This window comes from Emiliania huxleyi (genome assembly GCF_000372725.1).
Source record: "Emiliania huxleyi CCMP1516 chromosome Unknown EMIHUscaffold_176, whole genome shotgun sequence".
Lineage (NCBI taxonomy): Eukaryota > Haptophyta > Isochrysidales > Noelaerhabdaceae > Emiliania > Emiliania huxleyi.
In genome coordinates, this window is record NW_005200824.1 from 282,386 (window position 1) to 293,447 (window position 11,062).

Sequence of the window (11,062 nt, forward strand, 5' to 3'; positions counted from 1 at the left end):
CAAAGAAAGGAGGAGGCGCGGACAACAAGGAGACGGCGACAGCACCAGGAAAAACAGAGGGAAGCAGAGACACCGGGGACCCCGAACCAGCGGGGACAAGACGAACAAAAATGGGTTAGCTCGCCCCGCCACGCCATGCCAGCAGCCGGGCGCGCGCGGGAGAGGCGCAGAGCTGGCGCGTGGCGGGTCATGGTCGCCGAGATCTGGACGCGCAGGACCGCCCGGACGGCGAGGCTCGAGCGAGCGCCTGTGTGGAGGTCGAACGGCGTGTGGGAGGGCGGTGGGCCGCGAGAGATTCGCGCAGCCCCGCGTGTGTGGACCTGTGGCGCTTCGGGAGGCGTATCGGGCCGTCAGAGGCAGATACGTGGCGCAGCGAGTGCGAATACATGCAATAATTTGCACGCACCGTGCCGAGCCGACCCGCGTGCACGATCGGAGCACCTCGAGGCGGCGCGAGAAGCGGTGTGTCGAGGTGCCGCGGCCCGCCGCTGCAGCGTGTCGAAACGGCGCTCTCGGAGGCGCCGCGGTGGCGGCCGAGCGCGCGGAATCGGCGAGAAAAATTGACGGCGTGCCGGCCGTGGGCCCGGACGAAGGCGCCGCCGGCTCGGATTGAGTCCAGTGGCATCAGGGGCGCCTCCAGCACCCAACACAGTAGCACGCTGTTTCTGTGTTGGCCGCCACTGACGCGAAAATCCTATCTCGCGGCCTCGTTGGGTAGATCCGGGTAGGAGCCGGAACCCAGGAACCAACCCTTGCGCGCTTCCACCGCCGGTCGTCGTATGCCCGGCCGAACGAAGGCTGGCTCAGCCGGGACCGCGTCCCGGCGCGTGCGCGCTTCGACGGCGTCACAGGCTGCGTCGCTCGCGCTGCCGAAAAAGATCCAAGCCGCGGCGGCGGACGGCAAGGTGGGTGTGGTGCAGACGTGGCTCGTCGGGGACGGGCGGGTTGACACGACGTGCGTGCATCGCGGTGTGAGTGGCTGTACGCTCCTGCTGATCGCCGCCGGACACGGTCACAAGCAGCTGGTCGAGGTTCTGCTGAAGCGGGGCGCGAAGCCGGACGCGCAAGACAGCATCGGCACTACGGCGCTGATTGCCGCCGCCCTCGACGGCCACGTGCAGGTGGTCGAGACGCTGCTGCAGCACGGCGCGGAGATCAACCTTCAGGACAGCGGCGGCTGCACCGCGCTCGCGAGCGCCGCCTTTCACGGCCACAAGCGGGTGGTCGAGCTGCTGTGTCGGCACGGCGCAGAGGTCGACCTGCAGGACGGCAGCGGCTACACTGCGCTCACGAGCGCCGCCTTCGAAGGCCACTCTGCCGTCGTGCTCCAGTTGCTGCGGGCGGGCGCAGACATGAAGCTGCGCACTGCGGCGGGCGAGACGGCGCTGCAGATCGCCAAAGAGAAGGGCCACACCGAGTGCGTCGCCGCCGTCAAGACGTTTCTCGGCGAGGTGGCGGCGGAGAGGCGCGACGCGGCGGCGGTCGAGGCGGGCGGCGCGGGGGCGGACGGCGATGCCGCCTCGGGCAAGGGGGCGGCGGCGGCACCAACTGCCGCGTCCTCTTCTGGCGGCGTGGAGAGCGGAACGGGCGAGGAGGCCGTCCCCGAGGAGGTCGTGGCGGCGGCTGTGCAAGGCGGCGAGGCGGTGCTGGTGTGGCTCGACGGCGGCGGGCGGGTGGACGCGACTTTCACTGTTGAGGGTGCGAGTGGCATTACGCTGCTGATGTACGCTGCCCTCTACGGCCACGAGCGGCTGGCCATGGCGTTGCTGCAGCGTGGCGCTTCGGTCGACCTGCAGAGCAACATCGGTAGCACCGCGCTGATGTTCGCCGCGGTCGGCCACGAGCGAATGGCCGAGGTGCTGCTGCAGCATGGCGCGGAGATCAACTTGCAGAACAGCAAGGGTGCCACCGCGCTGATGTTCGCCGCTATTTGGGACCAACCCGCGGCCGTACTCTGCCTGCTGCGGGCGGGCGCTGACACGGAACTGCGCGCGGCGAGTGGACGCACAGCGCTGCAGATTGCCAAGGAGCAGGGCAGCGCCGAGTGCGTGCGCGCCCTCGAGGAGCATGCGGCGGCCAAGGCGGCGGCCGAGGCGGTGGCGAAGGAGGCGGCGTGGGCTGCGGAGGCGGCGGAGAGGGCGGCGGAGCGGGCGGCGGCGGAGGCGGAGGCGGCGCGGCACGCCGAAGAGCTGCTGGCGGAGGTCGAGGCGGAGAAGCGCGGCAAGGGCAAGAAGGGCAAGAAGAAGAAGAAGGGCGGCGGGAGCGCCGCTGGGCCGTCGCAGGAGCCCGAGGCGGCGGTGGAGGGCGCAGAGGCGCCATCAGAGGGTGCCGAGGTGCTGTCGGAGGCAGCCGCAGCCGAGGCCGCAAAGAAGGCCGAGGAGGCGAGATTGATCAGGCTTCTCGAAAGTTGTCACGAGGAGAGGATCCGGCTCGGCATCACGGCGGAGAGCCAGGCAGCGGCTTTAGCTGAGATGGTCGAGGCGGAGCGTTTGGCCGAGGAGGCGGAGGAGGAGGAGGAGGAGGCAGAGGCGGAGGAGGAGGAAGCCGCGGCCGAGGAGGAAGCCGCGGCCGCGGCACTTGCGGCAGCTGAGGCGGCCACGGCGGCAGCGGAGGCGGCGATGGCCGCCGCAAAGGCGAGGCGCGCGGCCGCTGCGAGGGCCAAGGCGGCCGCTGCAAGGAAGGCGGCGGACGCGGCCCAGCGCTCATAGAGAGCCGCTGAGAGGAGGACATGACGCGCGCATCTGGCACCGCGCCCGGCTGACGCTTGCTGAGGGGTCGCTGGCCCCACGCCGCCCCGCCCTCGGCGTCGCGCAGCGGAGGCGGCGGCGTCTCGACCCGACGCCGCGTGAGGCAGGCGGACTTGCGCTCGCGGGAGTGGCTCAGGGAGTGGGGCGGCGGCGGAGGAGGAGGGCGGGGTAGTCTCTCTCCAACGCCAGTTCTCAGTACATCGGGGTGTGAGCGCCCAGCACTTGGAGCACTTGGAGTGCAGTTCCCTTACTCGTCGCCCGGTTTTCTTGGAGTGCGGTCATCAACCTCACATCCAGGGCGGAGGAGCCGCACTTTCTTGGAGTGCAGCACGACGCATGAACTTGTTAGGCTGGGGCCTGAAACCTTACTTACCATTCCACCCCACCTCTCGGTCTCGCACACACACCCCCCTCCCCTAGGGCTAAGCAGTGCGCGAGCCCACCCGACTTCAGGCGAGACGTCGACCACTCCTCGGGAATAGTTCTGTCAGTGGCTGCACTAGACGCCCATAGAGGCGCGCGGCGCGGGCGGATGACTAGGGGAGAAAAAGCGGAGATCCTAGCTCGCTGGGAGACGTGCGCAACCTAAAGTTGGGAATAGGGGAGAAGTGTCAGTGTGAGGGGAGGGCGTACGCCGGCGTTTTTGCCTTTGAAGCGAGCCGGTGCAGGCGGCGGAGCGCTCTTCGTCGAGCGCACCGCGCCGCGGAAGGAGGAGCCGACGGAGGAGCAGAAGGATGCTCGGGCCGCGGCTCGCAGGGCCAAAAAGGCCCGGCAGAAGGCGAACAAGGCGGAGAAGAAGGCTGCGGCGGCGGCTGCGAGCGAGGCCGAGCGTGCGGACTACCCGCACGCGCAGCTGCGCGAGAACGTCGAGTTCGTGATGAACGGCCTGGAGGCTGCAACGCAGGCGGCGCGCAACCCCACCGGGTCCAACATCCGGGTCGCCTACGTTTGTTCTCTCTCGCTACTCGCCTCGAGCCACGACGCCGAAGACGGTGAGGACTCTGGCTCGTCTCCTACATCGGCCACTTTCTTCTGCACGGCCGGACCGACCTGAGCGGCTAAGAGGTCGTCGGCACGTACGCGCTTCCCTGGGAGGAGCGCCCCGAGTACGACGAGGTGATGGCGACATACGGCCACGGCATGTGAGGTGGCCGATGTGTCGTACGCTCGTACCTTGGGAGTTCCTTCCCCTGGTCGTACAGTCACTCTGTGGCCTGCCCAGGGGTGCGCCCCGGCCGCCGACGCGCGAGGAAGTGACAAGTGTCGAGCGTGGATCGAGAGAGCAGAGTGTCAAGCACTCTGAGCAGGGAGAGGGACAACTGCGCCGCTGGTGGTGTTCGCTGTTCCCCTCTTCGTTCGCCTGCGCCAGACTTGTTATTCTCATATCCCTCCTTCCTCGACCTCGACCTCTCCTCTCGTTCCCAGTGCCAGTCCTTAGAGCTTGACGTAGTGCCCGCGCTGCGCGCTGACGAGTGACGTGTGACGAGCGCCGCTGTCTCCCGCGTGGACGAAGTGAGGTCTTAGACACGCGCCACGCACATGCCACACAATACACAGTACGAGCATAATATCCGAGCATCATGGAGCGGCATACACACAACAGTCAACGTACACCTTCCTCTCTCCTCGCGGCCAGGGGCGACACGGGGCCCGGCTGGCGCGGTATCCACTGGCACTGCGCCCTCGCGCTCTCGCCGTGGTCGCGCCCTAGCTCCTCCCTCAGCACATGCAGTGAGTCAAATATGCGAGTCGTCCTGCCGCCTTCGCTCTTGGGCCGCGCACGCCGCCGTCAATGCCAAACCGCCCACCTCGCGTCCAGCACGACCGCCTGCTCCGCCGGCGCGTCCGCGGCGACGACGGCGCGCACCTGCCGCCCGGCCCTTGGTGAGTACTTCATCGACACTATTCTCAATCAAGTAGCTCTGGCGCACCTGCCGGCCGGCTGCGTCTCGCACGATCCAGCGCTCGCCGGACATCGTCGCGATGCTCCTAGAAGCGGGAGGGAGGACGCGCGTCCGGAGGCAGGAGTTGGTCGTCACTCGCGTCCGCCCCCTCCCGCCACTCGCTAGACTGGGAGGAATGAGCCGGCCGTCACTCGCGAGTCCTTCTCCGCGGCGGCGCGCGCCCCGTCTCTCCCTCCGCCAGAGGAGGTCTGCAATCTCGGGTGATCTCGCGTGATCTCGCGCCTCGTATCTCCCTCCGCCAGAGGAGGTCTGCAATCTCGGGTGATCTCGCGTGATCTCGCGCCTCGCATCTCCCTCCGCCAGAGGAGGTCTGCAATCTCGGGTGATCTCGCGTGATCTCGCGCCTCGTCTCTCCCTCCGCCAGAGGAGGTCTGCAATCTCGGGTGATCTCGCGTGATCTCGCGCCTCGTCTCTCCCTCCGCCAGAGTCGCCTCGAGGTGCTCGGCCCCGAACCTGGGCTGAGGATGCAGCGGGGTGAGGGTGTGGGTACACGGCAGCGCACCGCGTGACGACGAGGGCGACGGATGCAACCGCGGCTCGAGTGCGTGGTTGGTACGTGGTTGGCACGTGCCCCGTCGAAACGCCATGGGCACACTGTGCTGCCGCATCTACGTACCCGCTCCCGCCCTCGCCCGCCCAGCTCCAGTAGAGGGAGAGCCTGCCTCCGGCCTCGCCCCCGACGTGGAAGCGGGACGGCTGCACGCTGAAGCGGAGCACGACGGGGCTGCCGACGTCGACGTGCTGCTCCGCCTACACGGCGGTCGTGGTGCGCGGTGTCGTGGACGCGTCGCCTGTGCCACCGGAACCCCGTCCTGCGTGCTGCCGGCGCCTCGTGAGACGCCGTCTGCCGGGCGATCGTCTTGCCGCTCCCGCCCTCGACGACGCGGTAGCGCGCACCGGCCGAGGCTTGCACCGAGAGCGTGCCTCCCTGCCGGAGGGTCCCCACCGTGGTTGGAGCCCTCCCTGCCGACTCCTCGACGACCGTGGCGCTCGGCGCGAGCTTCGCCGTCGGCGAGAAGTGAAAGTCGAGGCGGACCTAGGGGGTGGGTGGGGGGTGGGGGGTGGGGGTGGGGGTGGGGGGGGGTTCGGTTTGGGGTAGAAGTTGGGGTAGGGGTTGGGGGTCAGGGTTTGGGGTAGAGGTTTGGTGGTGGAGATGAGAAGCGAAGGGCGAGGCGCGCCGCCCCCGCCGGCGCGATGGCGACTGTCTGCGACGGCGCGAGGGTGGCGCAGTACGAGAGGAGGTGGTTCCCTGCTCGGACGCGCGGCGGGTGTGAAGAGACGCCGTGCGGCCGGCGCGCAGGAGCGGGCGCGAGAGTCGGGCTCGTCGCTGTGGGAGATTGTGGGAGATCGTGGGAGATTGCGCGAGGGGCGGGCTCGTCGCTGTGGGAGACTGTGCGAGATTGCGGGAGATTGCGCGAGGGGGCGGGCTCGTCGCTGTGGGAGATTGTGCGAGATTGCGGGAGATCGCGCGAGGGGGCGGGCTCGTCGCCTGTCGTGGCGTCGCGCGCGCGCCAGCACTGTCCTGGGTACGTCCTCTCCGTCACCTCGAGCCCGGCCGGCAGCGAGGCGTACCTGTTCACAGCTCGAGGTGTGAACGGACGCTGTTCACACCTCGACCCCGGCCGGCAGCGAGGCGTACCAGCGCTCGGTGGCGTTGTCGCTCAGCCAGAAGAGCTCGGCGGAGCCGCCCAGCAGGGGCGTGCGAGCAAAGGCAAACGTCACGTTGACGAGGCTGCGAGCGGCCGGGAAGCCGCCTCCGCCGCGGTGTGCGGGGGCGGAGGAGGCGGTCGAGGCTGAGGAGGCGGCAGGGGCGGAGGAGGCGGCAGGGGTGGAGGAGGCGGCAGAGGCGGAGGAGGCGGCGGAGGCGGAGGAGGCGGCAGGGGCGGTCTGCGGCGGAAGAAGCCGCGCGTGGTGCGCCTACGGGAGAGGCGTCGTGGACGTGTCGTGGACGTGTCCTCGGCGGGACAGCCCGGACAAGACCGACTGACCGGCCGGGAGAGGCCAGAGGCGGGGCTCGGCGCTGCGGCCTCTGTACGGACGGGTCTGCTTTCGGCCGTAAGGCTGGAGCTGGAGCTACTTTTGGGCCGCGATGGCGACGCGGCTGGGACCGGCGCCGCAGCCGCCGCCACCGGCGACAGCGGAGCCGGAGCTGCGGCGCGGATTGGCCGCGACGGGGCCGCGGCTGGCGCAGCCTTTGACGCCGGAGAGCCGTCTGGCCGTGACGGAGCCACGGCGGGCGCAGCAGCCGCTGGAGAACGTGGGTCCGGGATCTCCACCGCGATGCCATCTCCATAGAGCATGGCGGAAAGGCCGCCGGCCATCGGCGTCCGTCCAAAGAGGAGGCCTTCCCTCTGGAGGAGCTGCCGCGGCTTGCCTGAGGAGGTCGTCGCCACCATGAGGAGGAGCAGGACGGAGCAGGAGGCGAGCATCGCGAGGGCGAGGCGCGGGTGCGAGATGCGCAGGGCTCGAGGATTGCGAGGCGATGTGGGCGACGACGAGGGCGACATCCGTCCACCAGAGAGCCAGGCCGACGGCGGCGTGATGCAGAGCTCGGGTGGCGTGTTGGCGGTTGGAGAGAAGCCGATCCAGAGGACTTTGCGGCGCGGAGGTCGGGCCGCTGGCGTGCCGAACATCGAGGACAGCGCAGGTCGGGTCCGGGACGGTCCGGGTCCGGGACGACAGCACAGCGGGACAAGGTCCTGGGCTGGGATGGCTTGAACGACAGCAGGGTTCCAACTTTTTGCGGGGTGTGGTATGGTCGGGATTGCATGCTTTACACGGGCACGGGACTGGCGCACAGCACTACCCCAACAGCGGGGCGACCGCCCCCTGCAGGTAGGTTTGCCGCTCCTTGGCCGTCGCGAAGCCGTCCCACTCGTAGAATGGAACGCTGATCACCCTCCAGCCAGCCGCCGCGAGGAGGCGCCGCTTGAGCAGCGTTGGCCCATTGGGTCTGCGCACGCTCCGGCCGTCGGGCAGCAGGAAGTGAGAGGGGCCGTCCACCTCAATCGCGATGCGTGAAGAGGGCAGCGCCAGGTCGAGCGAGTAGCCGGTGCGCGGCTCGAGGTGCTCCTCCTCGAAGCCGGAGCGGACGGCGGCGAGGGCAACCGTTACCGAGCGCTGCAAGCCTGACGGCCGAGCTATGGTCGCCACCATAGTGTCGTTGCAAAGCTTGCGCTCAGAGGTGGGGAGAAGATGCTGCTGCCCGTCTTCGCCTCGCTCAAGAGAGAGCCAGAGCTGCCACTGGTGCAGCTGACGGCGGCTCCCGACACTCCACCTCGACGGATCCCGCGCGAGCGAGTCGCTGATCACGCGCGAGCAGTCGGCAAGCAGCGCCTGGTGATAATAGTCTGCCGTCGCATACGCCCACGCCGTGTTGGCCAGGTCCTGCGGGTTGAAGCCAGCCAGCCCGCTCCGCACCGCCGCCTCCGCCACCGCCGCGTACAGCGCGTCCGCAGCCACGCCCGCCGTCGCATACGCCCACACCGTGTTGGCCAGCTCCTGCGGCTTGAAGCCCGCCAGCCCGCCGCGCACCGCCGCCTCCGCCACCGCCGCGTACAGCGCGTCCGCAGCCACGCCCGCAGTCGCATACGCCCACACCGTCATGGCCAGGTTCTGAGGGGTGAAGCCAGCCAGCCTGCTGCGCACCGCCGCCTCCGCCACCGCCGCGTACAGCGCGTCCGCAGCCACGCCCGCCGTCGCGTACGCCCACACCGTGTTGGCCAGGTTCTGAGGGTTGAAGCCAGCCAGCCCGCCGCGCACCGCCGCCTCCGCTACCGTCGCGTACAGCGCGTCCGCAGCCACGCCCGCCGTCGCATACGCCCACACCGTGTTGGCCAGCTCCTGCGGCTTGAAGCCCGCCAGCCCGCCGCGCACCGCCGCCTCCGCCACCGCCGCGTACAGCGCGTCCGCAGCCACGCCCGCAGTCGCATACGCCCACACCGTCATGGCCAGGTTCTGAGGGGTGAAGCCAGCCAGCCTGCTGCGCACCGCCGCCTCCGCCACCGCCGCGTACAGCGCGTCCGCAGCCACGCCCGCCGTCGCGTACGCCCACACCGTGTTGGCCAGATCCTGCGGGTTGAAGCCAGCCAGCCCGCTGCGCACCGCCGCCTCCGCCACCGCCGCGTACAGCGCGTCCGCAGCCACGCCCACCGTCGCGTACGCCCACGCCGTGTTGGCTAGCCCCTGCGGATTGAAGCCCGCCAGCCCGCTCTGCACCGCCGCCTCCGCCACCGCCGCGTACAGCGAGCGCACCACACTCACTGGCAGCCGGCACTTTGCCACTCCGTGAGCGATGTTTGCCAGGTTGCGTGCTTCGCATGCCGGTATGAGTTCGAGCGTGCGCTTCACCAGCCGCTCTAGCTGCTCCTCGTGCGGCCGCTCGATGCGCTGCTTGCCCAGTTTGTTCCACAGGTTCGCAGCGTGGATGTGGTTTAAGCTCGTGCTGTGGGCAGCAGAGAGCGTGAGCAATGCGTCAGCGCTGCCAGCCTGGCTTATCAAAGTGGTCAGCTTCCGAGGGTCGACCTGATCAGTGTCAGCGCAGCGGCTCGAGAAGGGGCGATCATTGCACATTCGTGCGTCGCGTCCTTGCGCTCCGTGCATCGGCGGTCTCTCCCGGCGACCGCTGTGCTGAGGCTGCCCCTCGCCGCGTCGGTCATCGCGCCGGTCATCGCGCCGATCGTGCCAGTCGCGCTCGCGCTCGCCTCTGCCCCGATCGTCGAAGCCGCGCCGCTCGTCATGCCGCGCGTCATGATGCGGCCGTTGCTCGCCTCGCCATGGCTCGTCGCGCCATCGCTCAGCGGGCCATTGTGGCTCAGCGTGCCTTCGCTGCTCGCGACCACTGCACCAAGAGTCGTTGTAGCCGCGCCGCTCGTCATGCCGCCCGTGGTGCGGCCATTGCTCGCCTTGCCAACGCTCGTCGCGCCGTCGCAGCTCATCCCGCCGCGGCTCATCGCGTGATCGCGACCGCCGTCGCTCGCCCTGCCATCGCCACTCTTCGCGTCCGCACTCGTCGCGCCGTTGCTCATCACGCCAGCGACGCTCCTCGCTCCGATGGGACATCCTGCACACTTGGCGTCGAGCGAAATGCGTGCGTCCGGGCCGCGTCAGCGGAACGTGGTCTCTCTCGGTCCTGGGCGTGAGGTTAATGACCGCACTCCAAGTGCTCCAAGTGCTCTCGGAACCGCCGATGGAAAAGAATTTTACAACGAAGCTCCCTCGCACAACACTGTCCTCGACCCAGCCCTAGCTTGGGATGTCCGGTTTATTTATTTATTTATTTATACACTGGGCACGGGACTGGCGCGCACTGGCACTAACACAGGGGAAAGAATTTAAACAAAGGGAAAAGCAAGGGAAAAGAATTTACAACAAAACTCCCTCGCACGACACTGGGTGGGCACGGGACTGGCGCGCACTGGCACTAACACAGGTACACTGCGGGAGCCGGCCGCCTAAGCGACTCCCGCGAGGGCGGCGAGCGAGGCACTTAGCTCCGTGCACTCGCTCGCCCGCCCCCGCCAAAGGCAAGCTAATTCACAATCTGCTCTGCGGGAAAAGGAACACCGAGTGCGGCCACCGGTCGAGTCGCCCTACCCGCACGCGACCGACCGTTCCTCTCGGTCGGTGGCCGTGGAGGCACCCCACTTCCGCACACACACCAGCTTAGCGAGCACGTGTAATACCCGGCACGCCTCCGACCACGGGCCAGCACTTCACCACTTCAGACTCAGATTCCCGCAGGCCATAGGCCCTCGCGGGCTGTGACGAGTGTGTCCTCGAGCAGCGTGAACAACGGATCTTGTTGAAGCACGCAATGGTGTGAACAACCACGGCGGCTCGAGGGCGGGCAGAGACGAGCGATGCAAAAAAGCTCGCAGCAGCGATCCCTGCTCTTCGCCGCGCTCGCCGCCGCGCTCGCCATCAGCGTGAGCGAGGCCCAGCTGCCGAAAAAGGGCAACCGCGGCAACCGCTGCGCTTCGTGGTGCCGCTCGCCACGCGACCACTGCCCAAAGGAGCTCTGCGCCGGCTGCGTCGCCCTATGCGCCCAGTACCGCGAGGACATCACCCACCCGTGCCCCGCGGTGGCGAAATGGGACACGGCGTACGAGACGTGCCTCGACTGGTGCCGCCCTCTGGAGGAGTCGTCTCACTGCGGCAAGTGCTCGTGCAAGGCGTGCCCGAGTTGTCGCGGCGGCAGCGGCGGCGGCTCCGCCCAGAAGCCCGCCGCCGCGCCCGTGGCAACGCCCGCACGTAGCGCTGCGCCCGCCGCCGCGCCGGCCGCTGCATCCGGAAGCGCGGCGCCGGCCCAGGCCGTCCTCGTCCGAGGGGTTCTCGCCCGGGGAGCGAGTG

At 69.0% G+C, this 11,062-nt stretch overlaps 2 protein-coding genes across 2 annotated transcripts; one reads left to right on the plus strand and one right to left on the minus strand.

Moving 5' to 3' along the window:
* Window positions 1–779: 779 nt before the first annotated feature.
* On the plus strand, window positions 780–3,893 carry EMIHUDRAFT_231922 (hypothetical protein; the record flags this gene model as incomplete). The annotated part of the gene is made up of 5 exons (XM_005783880.1): window positions 780–827; window positions 2,190–2,474; window positions 3,288–3,409; window positions 3,504–3,739; window positions 3,811–3,893. 5 exons carry the CDS (start codon window positions 780–782, stop codon window positions 3,891–3,893), a joined length of 774 nt encoding a protein of 257 aa, XP_005783937.1.
* A 373-nt stretch (window positions 3,894–4,266) lies between these two features.
* On the minus strand, window positions 4,267–7,398 carry EMIHUDRAFT_456317 (hypothetical protein; the record flags this gene model as incomplete). The annotated part of the gene is made up of 7 exons (XM_005783881.1): window positions 4,267–4,614; window positions 4,679–4,736; window positions 5,214–5,435; window positions 5,512–5,639; window positions 6,323–6,443; window positions 6,692–6,738; window positions 6,820–7,398. Coding segments are annotated over 7 exons (1,286 nt in total), but the record flags the coding sequence as incomplete, so codon positions are not given.
* Between the last annotated feature and the right edge of the window lie 3,664 nt (window positions 7,399–11,062).